We start from the raw sequence: 16,656 nt of genomic DNA on the forward strand, positions 1-16,656 counted from the left end.
TTGAAGAAATAATGAAAGAAATATATTACTAGACTAGTACACTTAAATGGTTAATTATAAAAATACTATGTTTGCATATTGTCTGAAGTGATCCACATTTTAACTATAATTAATCAGTCCTTAATCAGGGTTGACAGGATTTAAAAACAATTAAATTTAAACAGAATTTATGGAAACATAAAGGAGTTTAAGGGTAAAAAAAATACATTTTTAAAAAATATTATTTTTTATGTTTTTTGATGTCGCATTAATTTGCGTGCCGGGTATATTGTGCAAAATATATATTACTTGCTTTGTCGCATTGTTTTGGTTTATCAGTAGTGAATCATAGGAGAACAGATTGTTTCAACACCTTTAATCTATGGGATTGAGGTTTACATATGAACACTGTAGAGTTAATCTGGTTAACTACATTAACATCAGTGATGAGATAACGTTTCTACAAGATGTATATTTAAATGCTAGTCATCTGAGTCATCGTTGGGTCTTCTATATACTGTAGTAAACAAGTGTAATGCCAAAAAAAAATACAGATTTTCCTTGGCTATAGAATAATTTTGAATAAAGAGAGAGAGAGAGAGTTCTTACTGAGTAGAAATTTTAAGTTCAAATCAGATTAAATTTGTCTTATTTGTGTGTCCTGTGGCATATTTTGCTTTACAGGATATCTGCATGGTTTTCTATAACGATTGTTTTACAGCATACAAAACCTTTAATTAAGGCTTTAAGACATGGTTCAGCCAAAAAAATGTAATCCCGACTGTCAAGAAGATTCAAACTTTTATGATTTTTTTTTTCAGTTGAACACTATGGTTGGAATTCGATAACCATTGACATCCATAGTATGAAAAACAACATACCATGGAGTTTGGCTACCGGTGACCAACATTCTTCAGATTACCTTTTTGTGTGTTCAACAGAAATTTTTTAACTTATAATCACAGTACATTTTCATTCTTGGAGTAAAAGATCCTTTAATATCCTAAAATTGTCAGAAAAGCAGTGCAGTTGGGATTGCTGGTGTTCTAGTTGTATATCAGTGCTTGTTGGGATGGTTGTGCTAGCGTTCTGGGTGGTCGTGTGAATATTTTTCACCCCTCCAACAGTGGAAAAATATACCTCAGCCCTTCACCAAAATAATTGCTTAAACCAAAGCCACTAAACAGCATAAGTGCTAACAAAGAAACCTTTGCTGCTGCTTTCAGAAACATGGCTGCACCACCGGTCTCCTGGCCCATTCCCATGAAGGCTATCGGAGCTCAGAATCTGCTCACCATGCCTGGAGGAGTCAACGCATCTGGATATCTGCACAAGAAAGGAGGCAGCCAGTTCAGCCTGATGAAATGTGAGTTTTGCATGGCTATCTGGCATCCATCTACCAGTACACACACATTTATGTTAGTTAAGAAACACTTATTTTACAACTCCTCTAGAGTTAAATAGTTGAGCTTTACCATTTTTTGAATGCATTCAGCTGATCTCCAGCTCTGGTGGAAGCAGTTTTAGCTTAGCCTTGCATAGATCACTGAATCGGATTAGACCATTAGCATCTCGCTCCAAAATGACCAAAGAGTTTGGATAATTTTCTTATTTAAAGCTTGACTCTTCTGTTGTTAAAGATTGTACTAAGATAATTACACCAAAATGCAAGTATACTGTTATTCCAAAATATATCAGCCTAAAAAATAACACGTTGGTCTTAGTTCATAATTTAACGACAGAGGAGTCAAACTTATTCATAGGCTTTACTTAGGAAACTCTAATCTGGTCCAATCTGATTTAATGATCTATGCCAAACTAAGCTAAAAGTGCTCCTGCCAGACATGGAGATTGGCTCAATGGATTTAAAAATTATAAAACCCAACTGTTGGAGTGGCAAATTGAGCCTTCTCTCAAAAAAAGTTGATTGTTGTTTTAAGGGACACATTTCTGTTACGTAAAGAGACAGTTCATCAAAAAAATTCTGTCTTTATTAAATGACTGTCATTCTGATCCTTATGACTTCTTTTATGTTTTCTTTTATGGACATATTCAAAAATTAGTGAATCAGTGAGGCAGGCAATAAACCAATGATTAAGACCATCAATATAAAATTATGTATGAATATTAATGATTCATTTATCTTTTAGTTATGGTAAAACATGTTTTAATGGCCTGTTAAAATAGATTGAAGCAGAGAACAAATATTTAAGTTGTACAAATATTATTCACTGTTATCATTTTACAGTATTTAGTAAAAGTGAATAAATAAAAATGCAATACATAACCATAAGTTAATCTAGGATGTTCATGTTAAGAAAAAAATACAGCTCTATAAACTTTTAAGTATGATTTTAGGCTTTAAAAAATAATACTAACACATTTATTTGTGGTTAAGATTATTTCTGGAGCTGCAAATGTTTGTTTTTTTCATGTTGAGTAACCTGTAATATTCAGTAAATAAATAGATTTTAGACTCGTAGATATTAGTAGATATTCATTGTAGATGAATTTTGGTCATGTTTGTTAATGCATTAGGCATAAATGAACATTGATCGAGTCCTATTTACATAATAAAAACCCTAATTATTACATTATTATGTCAAATTTAAATATAGTAGCTTAAAGGATAAGTGTAAAGGCTTATAGTAAAAAGTAATTATTATTTTAGAGCTGCATTCTGTTTTAATATGCAAACAAATGATTCTTCTAGTAGGATTTGCTACACTAAAATTATTCACTTGATTTAGTACATTTTTAAGGTACAGTTGAATTACTAGCCCCCTTTTGAAATTCTTTTTCTTTTTAAATGTTTCCCAAATGATGTTTAACAGAGCAAGGAAATTTTCACAGTATGTCTGATAATATTTTTTCTTCTGGAGAAAGTCCTATTTGTTTTATTTCAGATAGAAAAAAGCAGCTTCTAATTTTTTTTTTTTAATTTTAAGGTCAAAATTATTAGCCCCTTTAAGCTATATTTTTTCAGATAGTCTATAAAACAAACCATCATTATACAATGACTTGCCTGATTACCCTAACCTGTCTATTTAACCTAATAAACCTAGTTAAGCCTTTAAATGTCACTTTAAGCTGTATAGAAGTGCCTTGAAAAATATCTAGTCAAATATAATTTTCTGTCTTCATGGCAAAGATAAAATAAATCAGTTATTAGAAATGGGTTATTAAAACTATTATGTTTAGAAAAATCTTCAGAAATTGGGGAAAAAATAAACAGGTGGCTAATAACTCAGGGGGTTTAATAATTCTGACTTCAACTGTAAGTGGTTGCAGACAATTTATAAGGGCTGAATTTAAACAAACAAATTAAGTTGAACAATACTAAATCTGACTTGTTTGTTTAAATTCAGCCCTTCTAAATTGTTTGCAAACACTAACTTGTTAACTACACTAAAATGGTAGTAATTCCAATGAATCATTATTTATGTGCAAATAAAAAAGATTGTTTATATGACTTGAAGAAGCATGTACTGAGTGTCTACCGATTCCACAGGGCCTCTTCGCTTCATCATCATCCATAAAGGCTGCGTCTACTATTTCAAGAGCAGCACGTCTGCTGCACCACAAGGAACCTTTTCTCTCAACGGATACAACAGGTAGGCTGACTTACATAACACAATGCGTTCACTCACATGAAGTTCTAGTGTTGCCAAAAGTAGCAATACTGAAGTATTTGTCAGTAGTCACACTTTAATCTGTCCCACCGCAGTTTCCCTTTGAGCATTTTCTTCAGAGACTTAATTAGCTCATTTCATACTCTGTACTTTATGTGCAATTCAGGGTTCAGTTGAAAGGTCGACCACAAGAAACTCAACACTTTTGTTCTGTTTGTGTGTCTCTCTCAGAGTTCATTTTTCATGTTCTTTCACTTTAAGGTTTATATTTTGTGTAATTTCTTAAAGTGACAGCAAACTGCTGCTAACATTAATCAACAAACAACAAAATCACTTGTTAAATCACTATATAATGGTAAATGCTGTATTCATCTGCAGATTCTTACTGCTATCTGCATATTTTATTTGTGTTGTTGGATGTAATTGGCTTACATTTTGGCAAAATCTGACAGTTAGCTTTTCAGTAATGGTTTAAGGTTATATTTTTGTTAGGTTATTTATATATTATTTCAGTCTTCAATAATGTGAAAGAGGCTGATATTGGCTAATATTTACATAGAGGCAATGAGTTGCACATTTTTAGAATAATCCAACATTTTTCTGAGAGCAAAATCATTAAATACTTGAAAAAAAAAAAAAAAAAAAAAAATATATATATATATATATATATATATATATATATATATATATATATATATATATATATATATATATATATATAATCTTTACAAATGTCAGATCTGCTCTCAGAAAACATCTTTTAATGTTTATTCCAACTAATTATTTAAAATGAGCTGCAAAACACAATTCCTGAGGGTTCTTGGGGGGCAACTTAATTGTTTAATGTTCAATACACTGATTTTTGTAAAAACTAATAAGTCAACTTAATTCCATCATATTGTCCCAACACAAATTGAAGGTGTGGAAACCCAGCAATTTTTACAGTGTGCTTCTAATGTGTAAAAATGTATATATAATTAATTGTTATACGTTGCAACAGCACTGGCTTTATTTGTTAGGTTTATTATATAAATATGTTTGCTATTATTATATGTCAAATATATATTGGATCACAAAAATCACTAATGATTATTTCCATTTTATCACTTATTTATTTTACAATGTTGGACGGCTAAATGATAAATGGGTCTAATATTGACTAAAACTAATTTAATGAGGAAACATCACAATTTACATTGTAAAAGTACAAAAGAAATAAAAAAAGCTGAAGAATACTAGCTAATACTATATAATACATGCAATTGACCAATATCGGTATCAGTGTTGGAATTGGCCAACCAGATATATACAGTTGAATTCAGAATTATTAGCCCCCCTTTAAGTTTTTCTTTTTCTTTTTTAAATATTTCCCAAATGATGTTTAACAGAGCAAAGAAATTTTTGCAGTATGTCTGATAATATTTTTTTCTTCTGGAGAAAGTCTTATTTGTTTTATTTCGGCTAGAATAAAAGCAGTTTTTAATTTTTTAAACACTATTTTAAGATCAATATTATTAGCCCCTTTAAGCTATATATATTTTTTCGATAGTCTACTGAACAAAACGTCGTTATAAAATAATTTGCCTATTTACCCTAACCTGCCTAAGTAACCTAATTAACCTAGTTAAGCCTTTAAATGTCACTTTAAGCTGTATAGAAGTGTCCTGAAAACTATCTAGTCAAATATTATTTACTGTCATCATGGCAAAGATAAAATAAATCAGTGACTAGAAATGAGTTTTTAAAACTAATGGGCTCAGTATATTGATTAACGCTAGTCTATGGTCACTCAGGTAGAGCCTGTTTCTGTAAGCCACCTCTCTGTATGTTTGCTGCTGTGTAAGTTAAGATATGCAGTGGCCGTTTCAGCACGATCACAGGCCACATCCTGTCCACAACCCTCCTTTCTACAGGTGGCCTTTTTTTAAGTACAAGAGTTTCGATTGTTCACACAATTGGCCTTCATATGTTTCCTGTGCATGTTAAAGAAGCCTTTGCGTGTCTTTCGTGTGTTCGTTTCAGACTCAAACTTTCCATTTGGTTAAAGTGGCGGAAAGTGCTTGGAGTCCTGCGTGTAGTTTTTCTTAAGCAGGTTTGTGGTGTACGGTGAACATGTAATTATTGTGCATATATGGTTGGGTGAAAAATAATCCTCTGAACTATTAGCGCAGAGAACAGGAAGGGTTTGCAGATGAGAGTCAATCGTGGACATTTTAGCTACATGCGTGTGTGACAGAATAACTATTGGCAAAGAAATGGTACATTTGCACAAAGCGGTTTGTTCAAATTAATAAACTGTAATACAAAGGATTTGGTGATTGATAATGGTAGTGAAGCCTGACCCTGAAGCACCACTAGCCATCATAAATGTAAAAAGGTTTATCACAGTATTACAGAATTTCACGGTATTACAGAATTTACTGTAAAGTTGTTATTTTTACTTTAATAAATTACAAAACTTTTATTTCTTTGGGCATGTTGGGGGTCTTAGGTGTTTCTTTAATGCACTTTGCACACATTTTGGTAGTCAATAAGTAAATGTTCATGCATCTTTCTTCAATAAAAGTAATAATTTATGTTTACTTTATATATTTTCCAAATGTAAACTTTGGGTTCTGCTAATTCAGCTTCTCGATATTGTTTTTATTGTCTTTCAGAGTCTTGCGAGCAGCAGAAGAAACAACATCAAGCAATGTTTTCCCTTTTAAGATCGTTCACTTCAGTAAGAGACACAGAACATGGTATTTCTCAGCTGCGAGTGAAGATGAGAGAAAGGTGAGGTTCTGCTGAATGCATTTCAGATCTGCATTTGCTTTGTTTTTTGTGAATATTTAATTTTAAAAAATCATTAATATTAAATTTTATGTGCATGTTTTTTTTTCTCTGACAGGAATGGATGCGGCACTTAAGAAGAGAAATCAACTATTATAATGATAAAAAAGACATCCCACTTCCAAGGTACAATGTACTGTGCCATTTGCTCACATAGTGTTCAAAAAATCTGTTACATTTACGGTAATGTTTATGGGTAACACTTTATAATAATTACACACTATAAATCATCTATTAAGCATTAGCAAATAGTGAATTCATTATCAGTTAAGCATTAACTCTACATTAATAAGCGTCAGTAAGCAGTTTATAACTGCAGCTACAAATGCTGTATTCTTGTCTTATAAGCACCTACATAATGTGTTCAATAATTGTATTTTCATACTTAGTTAATGATTTGTTTTTCATTACTAAATGAAGTATTGCATTATTTACAAACCAGTTGTATTGAAGAGTAGTTGAGGGTTTTTAGGATAATTCAAAATGAGTTGGTAAATGAATGATAAACTATTGAAATCAACATGTATATGTCTTAATATTCAGGCATATACTAATAGTTAACTAGTATGTTAATAAATGCTTTATTAACTCAACTTCATGCAGTTTTGTGACCTAATCTAAAGTGTGGATTATTTATGCTTTATAAATCCCTTGTAAATGACTATTAAAGGCTCCGAATCAAATGAACAATAATCCTTGCAATCTTTTCTAAAAAGTAAAATTACTGTAAAGTTTAAAGATTGCTGAATAACAGGAGTGTCAATATACAACAACAATATAACAATAATTTAAAAATATAATAAGATGCAATGTTTAAACTCTACAGTAATTTTATTTTAGATTAGGTTGCAAATATTTATTTTTCATTTAAAGTACAGTTTTATTTGTGTATCTTTAAATGAATAAGAATGAATAATGTCATTTTTCCTGTTTAGAATTTAACTGAGCCTTTATTTGTCATTTATAAGGGTTTTATAAAGCATAAATAGTCCTCACTTTAGATTAGGTCACAAAACTAGATGAAGTTGAGTTAACAAATCATTTATTAACACAGATAGTAACCATTAATATATAACTGAATAATAAAAAATATAAATGTTGATTTCAATATTTTATTAATCATTTACTAACTCATTTTGAATTATCCTAAAAACCCTCAACTTCTCTTCAATACACATATGGTTTATAAATAATGCAATATGTAGTAATGAAAAATAAATCATTAACTAAGTATGAAAGTACAATTATTGAACACATTATACAGGTGCTTATAAGTCAAGAATAGAGAATTTGTAGCTGCAGTTATAAACTGCTTACTAGCGCTTATTAATAATGCTTAAAAGATAATGAATTCACTATTTGCTAATGCTTAATAAATGATTTATAGTGTGTAATTATTATAAAGTGTTACCTGTTTATGGTATGTTTTGAAGTGTTAAAATCTACACAACTTTGTTACACGGACAAAAACACAATCATAAGCAGGTGTGGATTAGAAAGTCCAGCCTGATCTCACTAGAAAACGTAACTTTTTTACATTTTGGTCAGTTTAAGCCACCTTTTTACTGCACACGACATTTGAACACGACTTTTTTAACCTCAGTTTTAAAATCAGTGGAAATGAATGAGACCAGAAGTCCTGAGCCAACAAGATTCTAATTGCTGCGTCCGCTTATACAGTATGTCAAAAATAAAATCAGTAAGCCAGTCGTTAATGGGAGTTGATACTTAAAACTAAAGTGGTTCTTAAGAAAAAATAAACTACAGGTGTGAACACAGTGACCAGTAAGTGAACCACAAGTGCTTAATCATTGATGCCAGATACTGTGATATAATTCCAACACAATCTCACGGCAATTTGTAACTTTTTGATTTAGTGGCTAATTCGTATGAATTCGTACAATCTAATTCGTACAATTTTGTACGACTTGCTCATCCCCCTAATGATGGTTGGATTTAGGGGTGGGGTTAGGTGCCATGCCTCCTTTTTAAAATTGTACAATTTCGTATGACTGAACTCGTATGAATTCGTATAAATTAGCCACTAAACTAGCAAAACGTAAAATACTTACGTTTTCTTGTGAGATCAGGCTGTATAATTCAGATCTACTGTATGCATGGTTTATTATTTGACCTAATAGATTAGGGTTACTTATCTGATTTTTACCTCTCAGTCAAACTTTTCTCAGCAATTTGTCACATGCCATCTGTCATCTCTTCCTCTTTCTTGCGAGCACTGCTTGTTTATGTATTTCTTCATCTGAAATGTTTATCTTTTCTCTGGAACGTCTTGTGTTTTTCATAGTGATGATTTGGATGCGGAGTCGTTATATGGACAGCTGGAGGAAACGGTGGAAATCAGGCCTGTTGAAGAAGATCCTGAAGAAGGTGTGCAGCATTTTACTTTATAATAATTGCACTTTAAACAATATTCTCATGTTACAAGTTACATAATAAAATGTAGTTTCAATGTAATACAATTATAATATTATATGTAAACGATCGTTCACCAAAAGATATACATTTACCAAAATTTACTCACATTTTTTGAGAGTGCTCTCTTCTGTTGAACACAAAGCAAGAATTCCTGAAGAATTTTAGAAAAAGCAGCCATTGACATTCACAGTAGGAACAAAACAATACTATGGCAGTTTTCTAGCATCATTATTCAGTATGTCCTTTGTGTGTGTTAAACACAATTAAGAAACTCCAAATAGGATTTTCATTTTTTGGGTGAACCCTTCTTTTGTCTATGTATTTATATATATATATATATTATTACACAGAGTTACACAGGCAACTGCTAACGGTGACTGTCTAGTGCCAAAGTGTAAGACCTCGTTTGGTCAATCAGTCTTCTCTGTAAAGGGAGCCAAACTGTGGAATGATTTACCGGTTAGCTTAAAATCAGAAAGTAATTAAATATTTTTAGTAGTGCTCTTAAAAAGTGGTTAAAAACAAAACAGCAATGTTTGCACAAATAGTCTACTGTTAGTTGGTTGGATCATGTCGCCTTTGTTTTTGCCTGCAGTAATTTTATGTAAAGAATTGTAATGTTTTGTATGTTTTATTATATTTCTATTTTGTCAATTTTAAGCCTCCTGTGGACAGGTGTTGAAAATTAGCAAGTTTGCTAAAACACTTAAACAAATGCATTTGGTTGTCCAGTGTAATTGTGATGTCCATGTCAAATAAAATAAAAAAAAATATATATATATATATATATATATATATATATATATATATATATATATATATATATATATATATATATATATATATATATATATATATATATAAATATATATATATATATATATATATATACTTGAAGTCAAAATTATTAGCCTTCCTGAATTATTAACCCCTTTGTTTATTTTTTCCGCAATTTCAGTTTAACAGAGAAAATATTTCAAATATTATAACAAAATGTTTTATTAGTCAGCGGAGTTTAAAATGTACTTTATTCCTATTATTGACAGCTGATTTATTTTTTTAAGTTTTTTTTTTTAGTATTATTTATAATTTGTATGGATGTATACCACATTTATATAATGCACATAGTCTGTGTTTTTGCAGGTTTCACCAAGTTAAATTTGGGACTTTTAAAGACATTTTTAAGACCATTGTAAATGAAATTTTAGATTATACAGGACTAAATGCTAAGGATTTTTTTTTTTTCGAATATCTCAGTTGGGAAAGATTTTCACTTGTCCTATAAAAAATGATTATAATTTACTACATTTAATAATTCAATAAAAATAATTTAATAATAGAAAATATAGGTCAGGTCGGTATCCTCAGCAGTAAATATATGGAGAACTTTTATACAAATGTTACCGTAAGAGAAGTACTTAAACCAATATGGTAAATAAAATAAAAAATGCAAATTTGAAATAAAAATATAAAGTGTTATTGAGATAGTATGGGTATTAATGGCCAGATTATGTAGCTATATATAAATAAAGAAAAATTATACCTGATTTAAAAAAAAAGGTTTAAAATTTTAATTTTTGAGATTGAAGACATTTTAAGACTTTTTAAACCCCACGGACAACGTGTATAGTTTTATGTCTGCAAATATTGATTTACAGATGTTAATTTGTGTTAAATATATATTTAAATTCAATTTGATTTCAATTAGATTACATGTTACAAGATGAAGACAGTGAAGAGGAGGACGGATCACCAACATCAGCAGGTCTGTGTGATTTCTGCATGTCTGTTATTTCTTTGCTCACACTTTTAAATGTCATTCTCATAAATGTGCCAAAAGAATCAAAGATAGGTTTTTGCAGTTCTTTAAAGAACTTTTTTATATATAGATTTTAGTGTATTAAACACTTTATTTTCATGCACTTTTTAAGCACATTTTAGGATTTGGGGGCATTTTGGTTGATCGTAATTATTTTTATTATTATTTTGTAAAAAATATATTTAAAATGCACATTTAAGTGCAATTCTTTTGTCACAATTTTTCAAAATTTGTATATAAATTTAATGAGCAAATTTAAAAACTTTTACAATATTTTGTAAAGCTTGTAACACAAAAATAAATGTTTGCCATTCATAATGTAATATATATTTTTGTAAATAAAACATCCGAAATGTGCATTTTATATGTTTCCTTTGCAAAAACAAATGCCATTCTTAATGTAATAAATTAACTCTTTTTTGTTATTTTGTTTTGTAAAGAAAACATCCAAAATAAAAATTTCTTAGCCACAATGGTCTCTAGATTTAATTAACACATTTAAACATAACATTTTGGAAAACTTGTGACACAAAAATAAATGTTTGCCATTCTTAATGAAATCAATGAACTGTGTTAATTGTGATTTTTAACCTATTCGCATGCAGTGTCTTGCCTAAACAATTCCTCAAGGAACCATCAATTCCAATAAGAACCTTTGTATTGTAAATGAATGATTGTCATCTTTTGCATTTGCATTCAGGTTCACAGACAAAACTAACTCACAGAGTGGAATTTGTTTGATGTTTTTTTGGTTTTCTATTTTTTTCCAGGTCGACCCACGGTTCCACCTCCATCGTATCCACCACCGCCAGTTCCGTTTCAGTCGTCTAGAGAAACCCGATCGAAAGGACCTCCGCCTCCTCTACCACCTCCATTCAAGAAACCGTCCTGCCACATCAAAGATACTCCTCCTCCACCTCTACCGTATGCCCCGCATCTGGAGAAAACAGACTCAAACAGACGCCCTGTCAGCCCCATGCCCCCTTTACCTCCTCCTGTCAGTCTTAAACCTCCGCCAGGCCCATTCTCCACAATGCCTGCCTGCGAAAAGAAGTCCAGCGTCACTTTTAATCACTCACCAGCCACTTTACCCATCGTGGAGAACCTGCAGAAAGTGATGCTGATCTCTGCAAGTAAAACAAGCATTTCGGGTCATCATTTGGAAGTGAAGCCTTCATTCGGACAAAGGCCGCTTTCACCTCATCTGTCCACAAATCACAGCACTCTGGGACAGATAAACAAGCCCCCAGTGCCAAACAAACCCAAACCCGGAAGACCCTCATTCCAGTAAGTGTCTTCTGTTCGTGGTTGTGTATTCAGACATTTATGGCTATGGATGTGTTTACAAACAGCTAAAACCAAGACTTTAAAGGTTTAAAACCAGATATGTGAGAAAGAGAATACAATACAAAATCTCACATCAATTAAGTTTTTCCCTGTTTATTTATAAATATATGACTACATGCTTTAAAAGATGTCATGTGGTGCAACCGTCAAAATAATTAAAGGTCATCAAATTTATTGACTAGAAATGTAATGTGGGGCAACCATGAAATTAAATCAAATTAATAAAATGCAATGCTTAAAAAATACCATGGGGTGCAATAAGCAAAGTAATTGAAATTAATCAAATTTAATGGTAAAAAGTGACATGTGGTGTAACCTTGAAAGTAAATAAAGAAATTTACTGACTATAAATGTGATGCAATCATTAAATTCAATTAAATGTATACAGTTGAATGCCTAAAAATATGCTGTGTTGAGTAACCATCAAATTCATTGAGATTAATACAATTTACAGACCCTAAAAATCGAATGTGGTGCAACCATCAAAGTAATTAAAATCAAACAAATTTAATATTTCTTTAAAAAGTCATGTGGTGCAACCATCAAAGTAATTAAAGGTCATCAAGTTTATTGTCAAGAAATGTGGTGCAATCAATAATTCAAATTTAATGGTTGTAAAAAATGTCAAGTGGTGTAATTGTGACAGTAATTAAAGATAATCAAATTCACTGACTATAAATGTAATGTAAAGAAATCATTAAATTAAATTAAATTAAATTAAATTAAATTAAATTAAATTAAATTAAATTAAATTAAATTAAATTAAATTAAATGCATACAGCTGAATGCTTATTAATATGCTGTGTGGAGTAATCATCAAATTATTTGAGATTAATACAACTTAATGCCAAAGTTTTTATGTGGTGTAACCATCGAAGTAATTAAAGTTAATCAAGTTTATTGACTATAAATGTCAATAAGTCAATATGGTGCAGTCATGAAATTAAATGACATTTATAAAAAAAGTTAATGCTTCTAAAAATGTCATATAGTGCAACCATCAAAGTAATTGAAATGAATCAAATGTAATGGCTCTAAAAATATGTGGTGCAACCATCAAAGTAATTAAAGGTAATCAAGTTTATTGACTAGAAATGTGATGTGGTGCAGTCATGAAATCAAATTACATTAGTAAAATGTAATTAGTCTAAAAATGTCATGTGGTGCAATCATCAAAGTAACTGAAGTTAATCAAGTTAATTGACTATAAATGTGATGTGATGCAGTCATGAAATTAAATGACATTAATAAAATGCAATGCTTCTAAAAATGTCATGTGGTGCACCATCGAAGTAACTGAAATTAATCAAAAATGTAATGGTTCTAAAAATGTCATCCAGCTTAATCATCAAATTAGGTGAAGTTTATTAAATCCAATGACTCTAAAAATCTAATTAGATGATAAAATTATTAAAACAATTATTTTTTAATTACTATAAGAGTAGTAAGTATAATATTTTAAGCATTTAATAGCTTGATTCTTGTGATTTAATTTTACCACAGACTTTATATATATATATGAGATTATTTATACAACTAGCCTGTGCCTTTCTTCTCAGAAGAGCATCGCCGGATGGACAAAGTTTTCGTTCTTCTATTGAAGAGAAGCCTCCAAAACGAATTCCAGACAGAATTGATGAAAGCTCAGATGAAGAGGACTATGAAAATGTGAGTTTCCTTCATTTGATATTTTGCAAACATATTTGATTCCATTTTAATAAAGCACCTGTGTAGTTCACCCTGCGGTTTTGAAAGATATGCTGTAAATTTACTCACCCTCACCCTCAGGTCAATCAAGATGTAGGTAACATTTTATCTGCAGTAGAACATAATTGTGGTCATAGACGATTCATGAAATAAATAAATAAAAAAAGCTTTGAGAGTTTAAAACAAAGTATAAATAAAGGAGAAGCAAATTTAATATGTTATTTTGAGAATTGAGGTCTTCTGAAGCAAAATGATCAGTCTATGCAAGAAACTGAACATTGTTTACATAATTATTACCTTTATTTCACACTCACAGACGTCTTTTCATAGCAGTATTATTTTCATTTGCATGTATATGTTTTGTTAGCTCAAGCAGCTGTTTTGAAATTGTTTTATGAATCACCATTCATTTTAGCTTAAAAAAATCTTCTTTAATGTACTAGTAAAGAAAAAAGACACTTTTGAGAAGCTGAATCGAGTCATTTCCTGTGACACATTCAGTCGAAATAGATTGTGGGGGACTTGACTTCATTTCTCAAATGATCTGTTTTTGTTTAAGCATTGCAACATTTCCAAGATGTATTTAAATAAAAAACGGAAGGTCATCTTGCCTTTAACCAAATTTTGTCGTAACAACGTTGTCTTTTGTCATTAGGTACAATTGCCTCCCTCTGTCTTTGTGAACACGATGGAAACCTGTAACGTGGAAAGGTAAATTAAACATTATGTCATTTTGATTTAGCATTTTATATTTTAGTAATTCTTTAAGCATCATAATTACTATAAAAACATGTAAATAATTAAAAAAAGTTTGCTTGAAAGTTTCCCTCAACTAACGCTCTTTAGTTGTTTGTCTTTATATTGCTGCCCTCTAGTGGACAGAAGTTGTATTGCACAGTGAATTGTTTGGTTTTGAATTAGAATTGTTACACTTACAGTTTTTCTCAGTCGCTTTGGTGCATTCTCACAACACCATTTACATTTGCACAACAGTTAATGCATATCTCAAAACAATTAGTCATTTGTGCACATCCTAGTAGCAGTTTCTCATTCCTTCCAACAAATTGCAGATGCTTTTGGACATGCATCAATTGTTTTCATACAACTCTCTGCTATTTATAACATTATCATTTGCTTCTGTCATGTCAGTCAAAATTAACTAAACTTGTGAATGCTAAATAGTCATTGCATATAAAACTAACAGTCCTCATTTCATTACTTGAGTCATTACATACAAAAATGTTGAACTAATTGTCAAAATCTGTCTAGCAATTTTTATTTAAAAAATTAAATCTTTATTTTTTTCTGAAAATGTCTTTAGCAGGTTATCAGCTAGGTTTTGCAGTTTGTACTAATTGTTTTGAGAAATGCATTAACTGTTGTGCAGAAATGCACTGGTGTTGTGAGAAACGCACCAAAGCGACTGAGAAAAACTGTAATACTAATAGAAATATTTTTCTATTGACTTCTATGAATCTGTAATCGAGACATCGACTTTTCATTTTAGATATTAGATCTTATACTAGCAGTAAATATTAGTTGCCTACTTACTTTGGATACTATTAGCTATTATTAGATAACATTCATTCATTCATTTTTTTCGGCTCAGTCCCTTTATTAATCCGGGGTTGCCACAGTGGAATGAACCATCAACAATCCAGCATATGTTTTACGCAGCGAATCTTCCAGCTGCAACCCCATCACTGGGAAACATCCTTACATACTCATTTACATACATACATTACGGTCAATTTAGCCTACCCAATTCACCTGTACCACATGTCTTTGGATTTGTGGGGGAAACCGGAGCACCCGGAGAAAACCCATGCGAACGCAGGGAGAACATGCAAACTCCACACAGAAATGCCAACTGACCCAGCAACCCTCTTGCTGTGAGGTGTTTGTGCTACCCACTGCCCCACCGTGACGCCCTATTAGATAACAGTAGAACATACTCATTATAGACACTAGTAATAACATTTAATCTATTATCAATACTAGCATCTATTTATGTTGTATACAAGTATTTAAAATGTTACTTCTAAGATACTAATTCAGGATTTATTCAGGTTTCTTGACACTTAAACATGTTTTACTGTGTTAGATTACACTGTTTATTTTGTTTACTGATTGCAGACTTTTTAGAGACACATACAATCAGCCGCAGAATGGACTGTACTGCATCCGAAAATCATTAACGGGGAAAACGTCACAGGTACAGCCAACTTACTACTTTAAAGTACTTCAACTTACTATTTTAGTATAATACTTATATAGCATTATTATAGGATTACTATACTATAATATTATTTTTTATTTTTACTGGAATTTCTTTTACATTTAATTTTATTTGATTTTAGCATAATGTTTATGAAGAATATATGGAGATAGATAGATAGATAGATAGATAGATAGATAGATAGATAGATAGATAGATAGATAGATAGATAGATAGATAGATAGATAGATAGATAGATAGATAGATAGATAGATAGATAGATAGATAGATAGATAGAAAGATAGTCAAGTGCATAATTTAAATAAATAAATAAATTAATTAATTGTTATACTGTTTTCTTTTGAAATCTAATATAGAATGTCTTAAAAAAGTAAACTATTTATTCTGTCATTTATTTTATAGGAGATTGCTATAAGTATTTGTCTGTATTAGATTAATGCCTTGTTTTTTATGTGACACAGGTACTTGTTGTTTGGGACTCTGGAATAAACAAAGCCAGAAACTACAGGCTTTTTGAGGAGGTTAGTGTTTCCATATTTTCCATATATTGGTAATAGCACAAGCAAAAACAAAAAAATAAATGAACGAATGGTTTTATAGTTGGATAAGTTGTACGATATAAACAACTCATTGCAAAAGATTTACAATCAGAATTATGTGATGTA

At 30.7% G+C, this 16,656-nt stretch overlaps 1 protein-coding gene across 1 annotated transcript in view; it reads left to right on the plus strand.

Moving 5' to 3' along the window:
• The window catches only part of sh3bp2 (SH3-domain binding protein 2), a 53,221-nt gene that overhangs the window by 32,345 nt on the left and 4,220 nt on the right, over positions 1-16,656 (plus strand). The window contains exons 3-13 of the mRNA XM_073914565.1: positions 1,206-1,345; positions 3,491-3,593; positions 6,269-6,386; positions 6,502-6,569; positions 8,749-8,831; positions 10,588-10,644; positions 11,469-11,985; positions 13,605-13,713; positions 14,408-14,463; positions 15,889-15,967; positions 16,453-16,512. Of these exons, the coding sequence (XP_073770666.1) occupies positions 1,206-1,345; positions 3,491-3,593; positions 6,269-6,386; positions 6,502-6,569; positions 8,749-8,831; positions 10,588-10,644; positions 11,469-11,985; positions 13,605-13,713; positions 14,408-14,463; positions 15,889-15,967; positions 16,453-16,512 (1,390 nt within the window). The remainder of the gene's footprint in view (positions 1-1,205; positions 1,346-3,490; positions 3,594-6,268; positions 6,387-6,501; positions 6,570-8,748; positions 8,832-10,587; positions 10,645-11,468; positions 11,986-13,604; positions 13,714-14,407; positions 14,464-15,888; positions 15,968-16,452; positions 16,513-16,656) is intronic.

Source organism: Danio rerio, chromosome 10 (genome assembly GCF_049306965.1).
Source record: "Danio rerio strain Tuebingen ecotype United States chromosome 10, GRCz12tu, whole genome shotgun sequence".
NCBI lineage: Eukaryota > Metazoa > Chordata > Actinopteri > Cypriniformes > Danionidae > Danio > Danio rerio.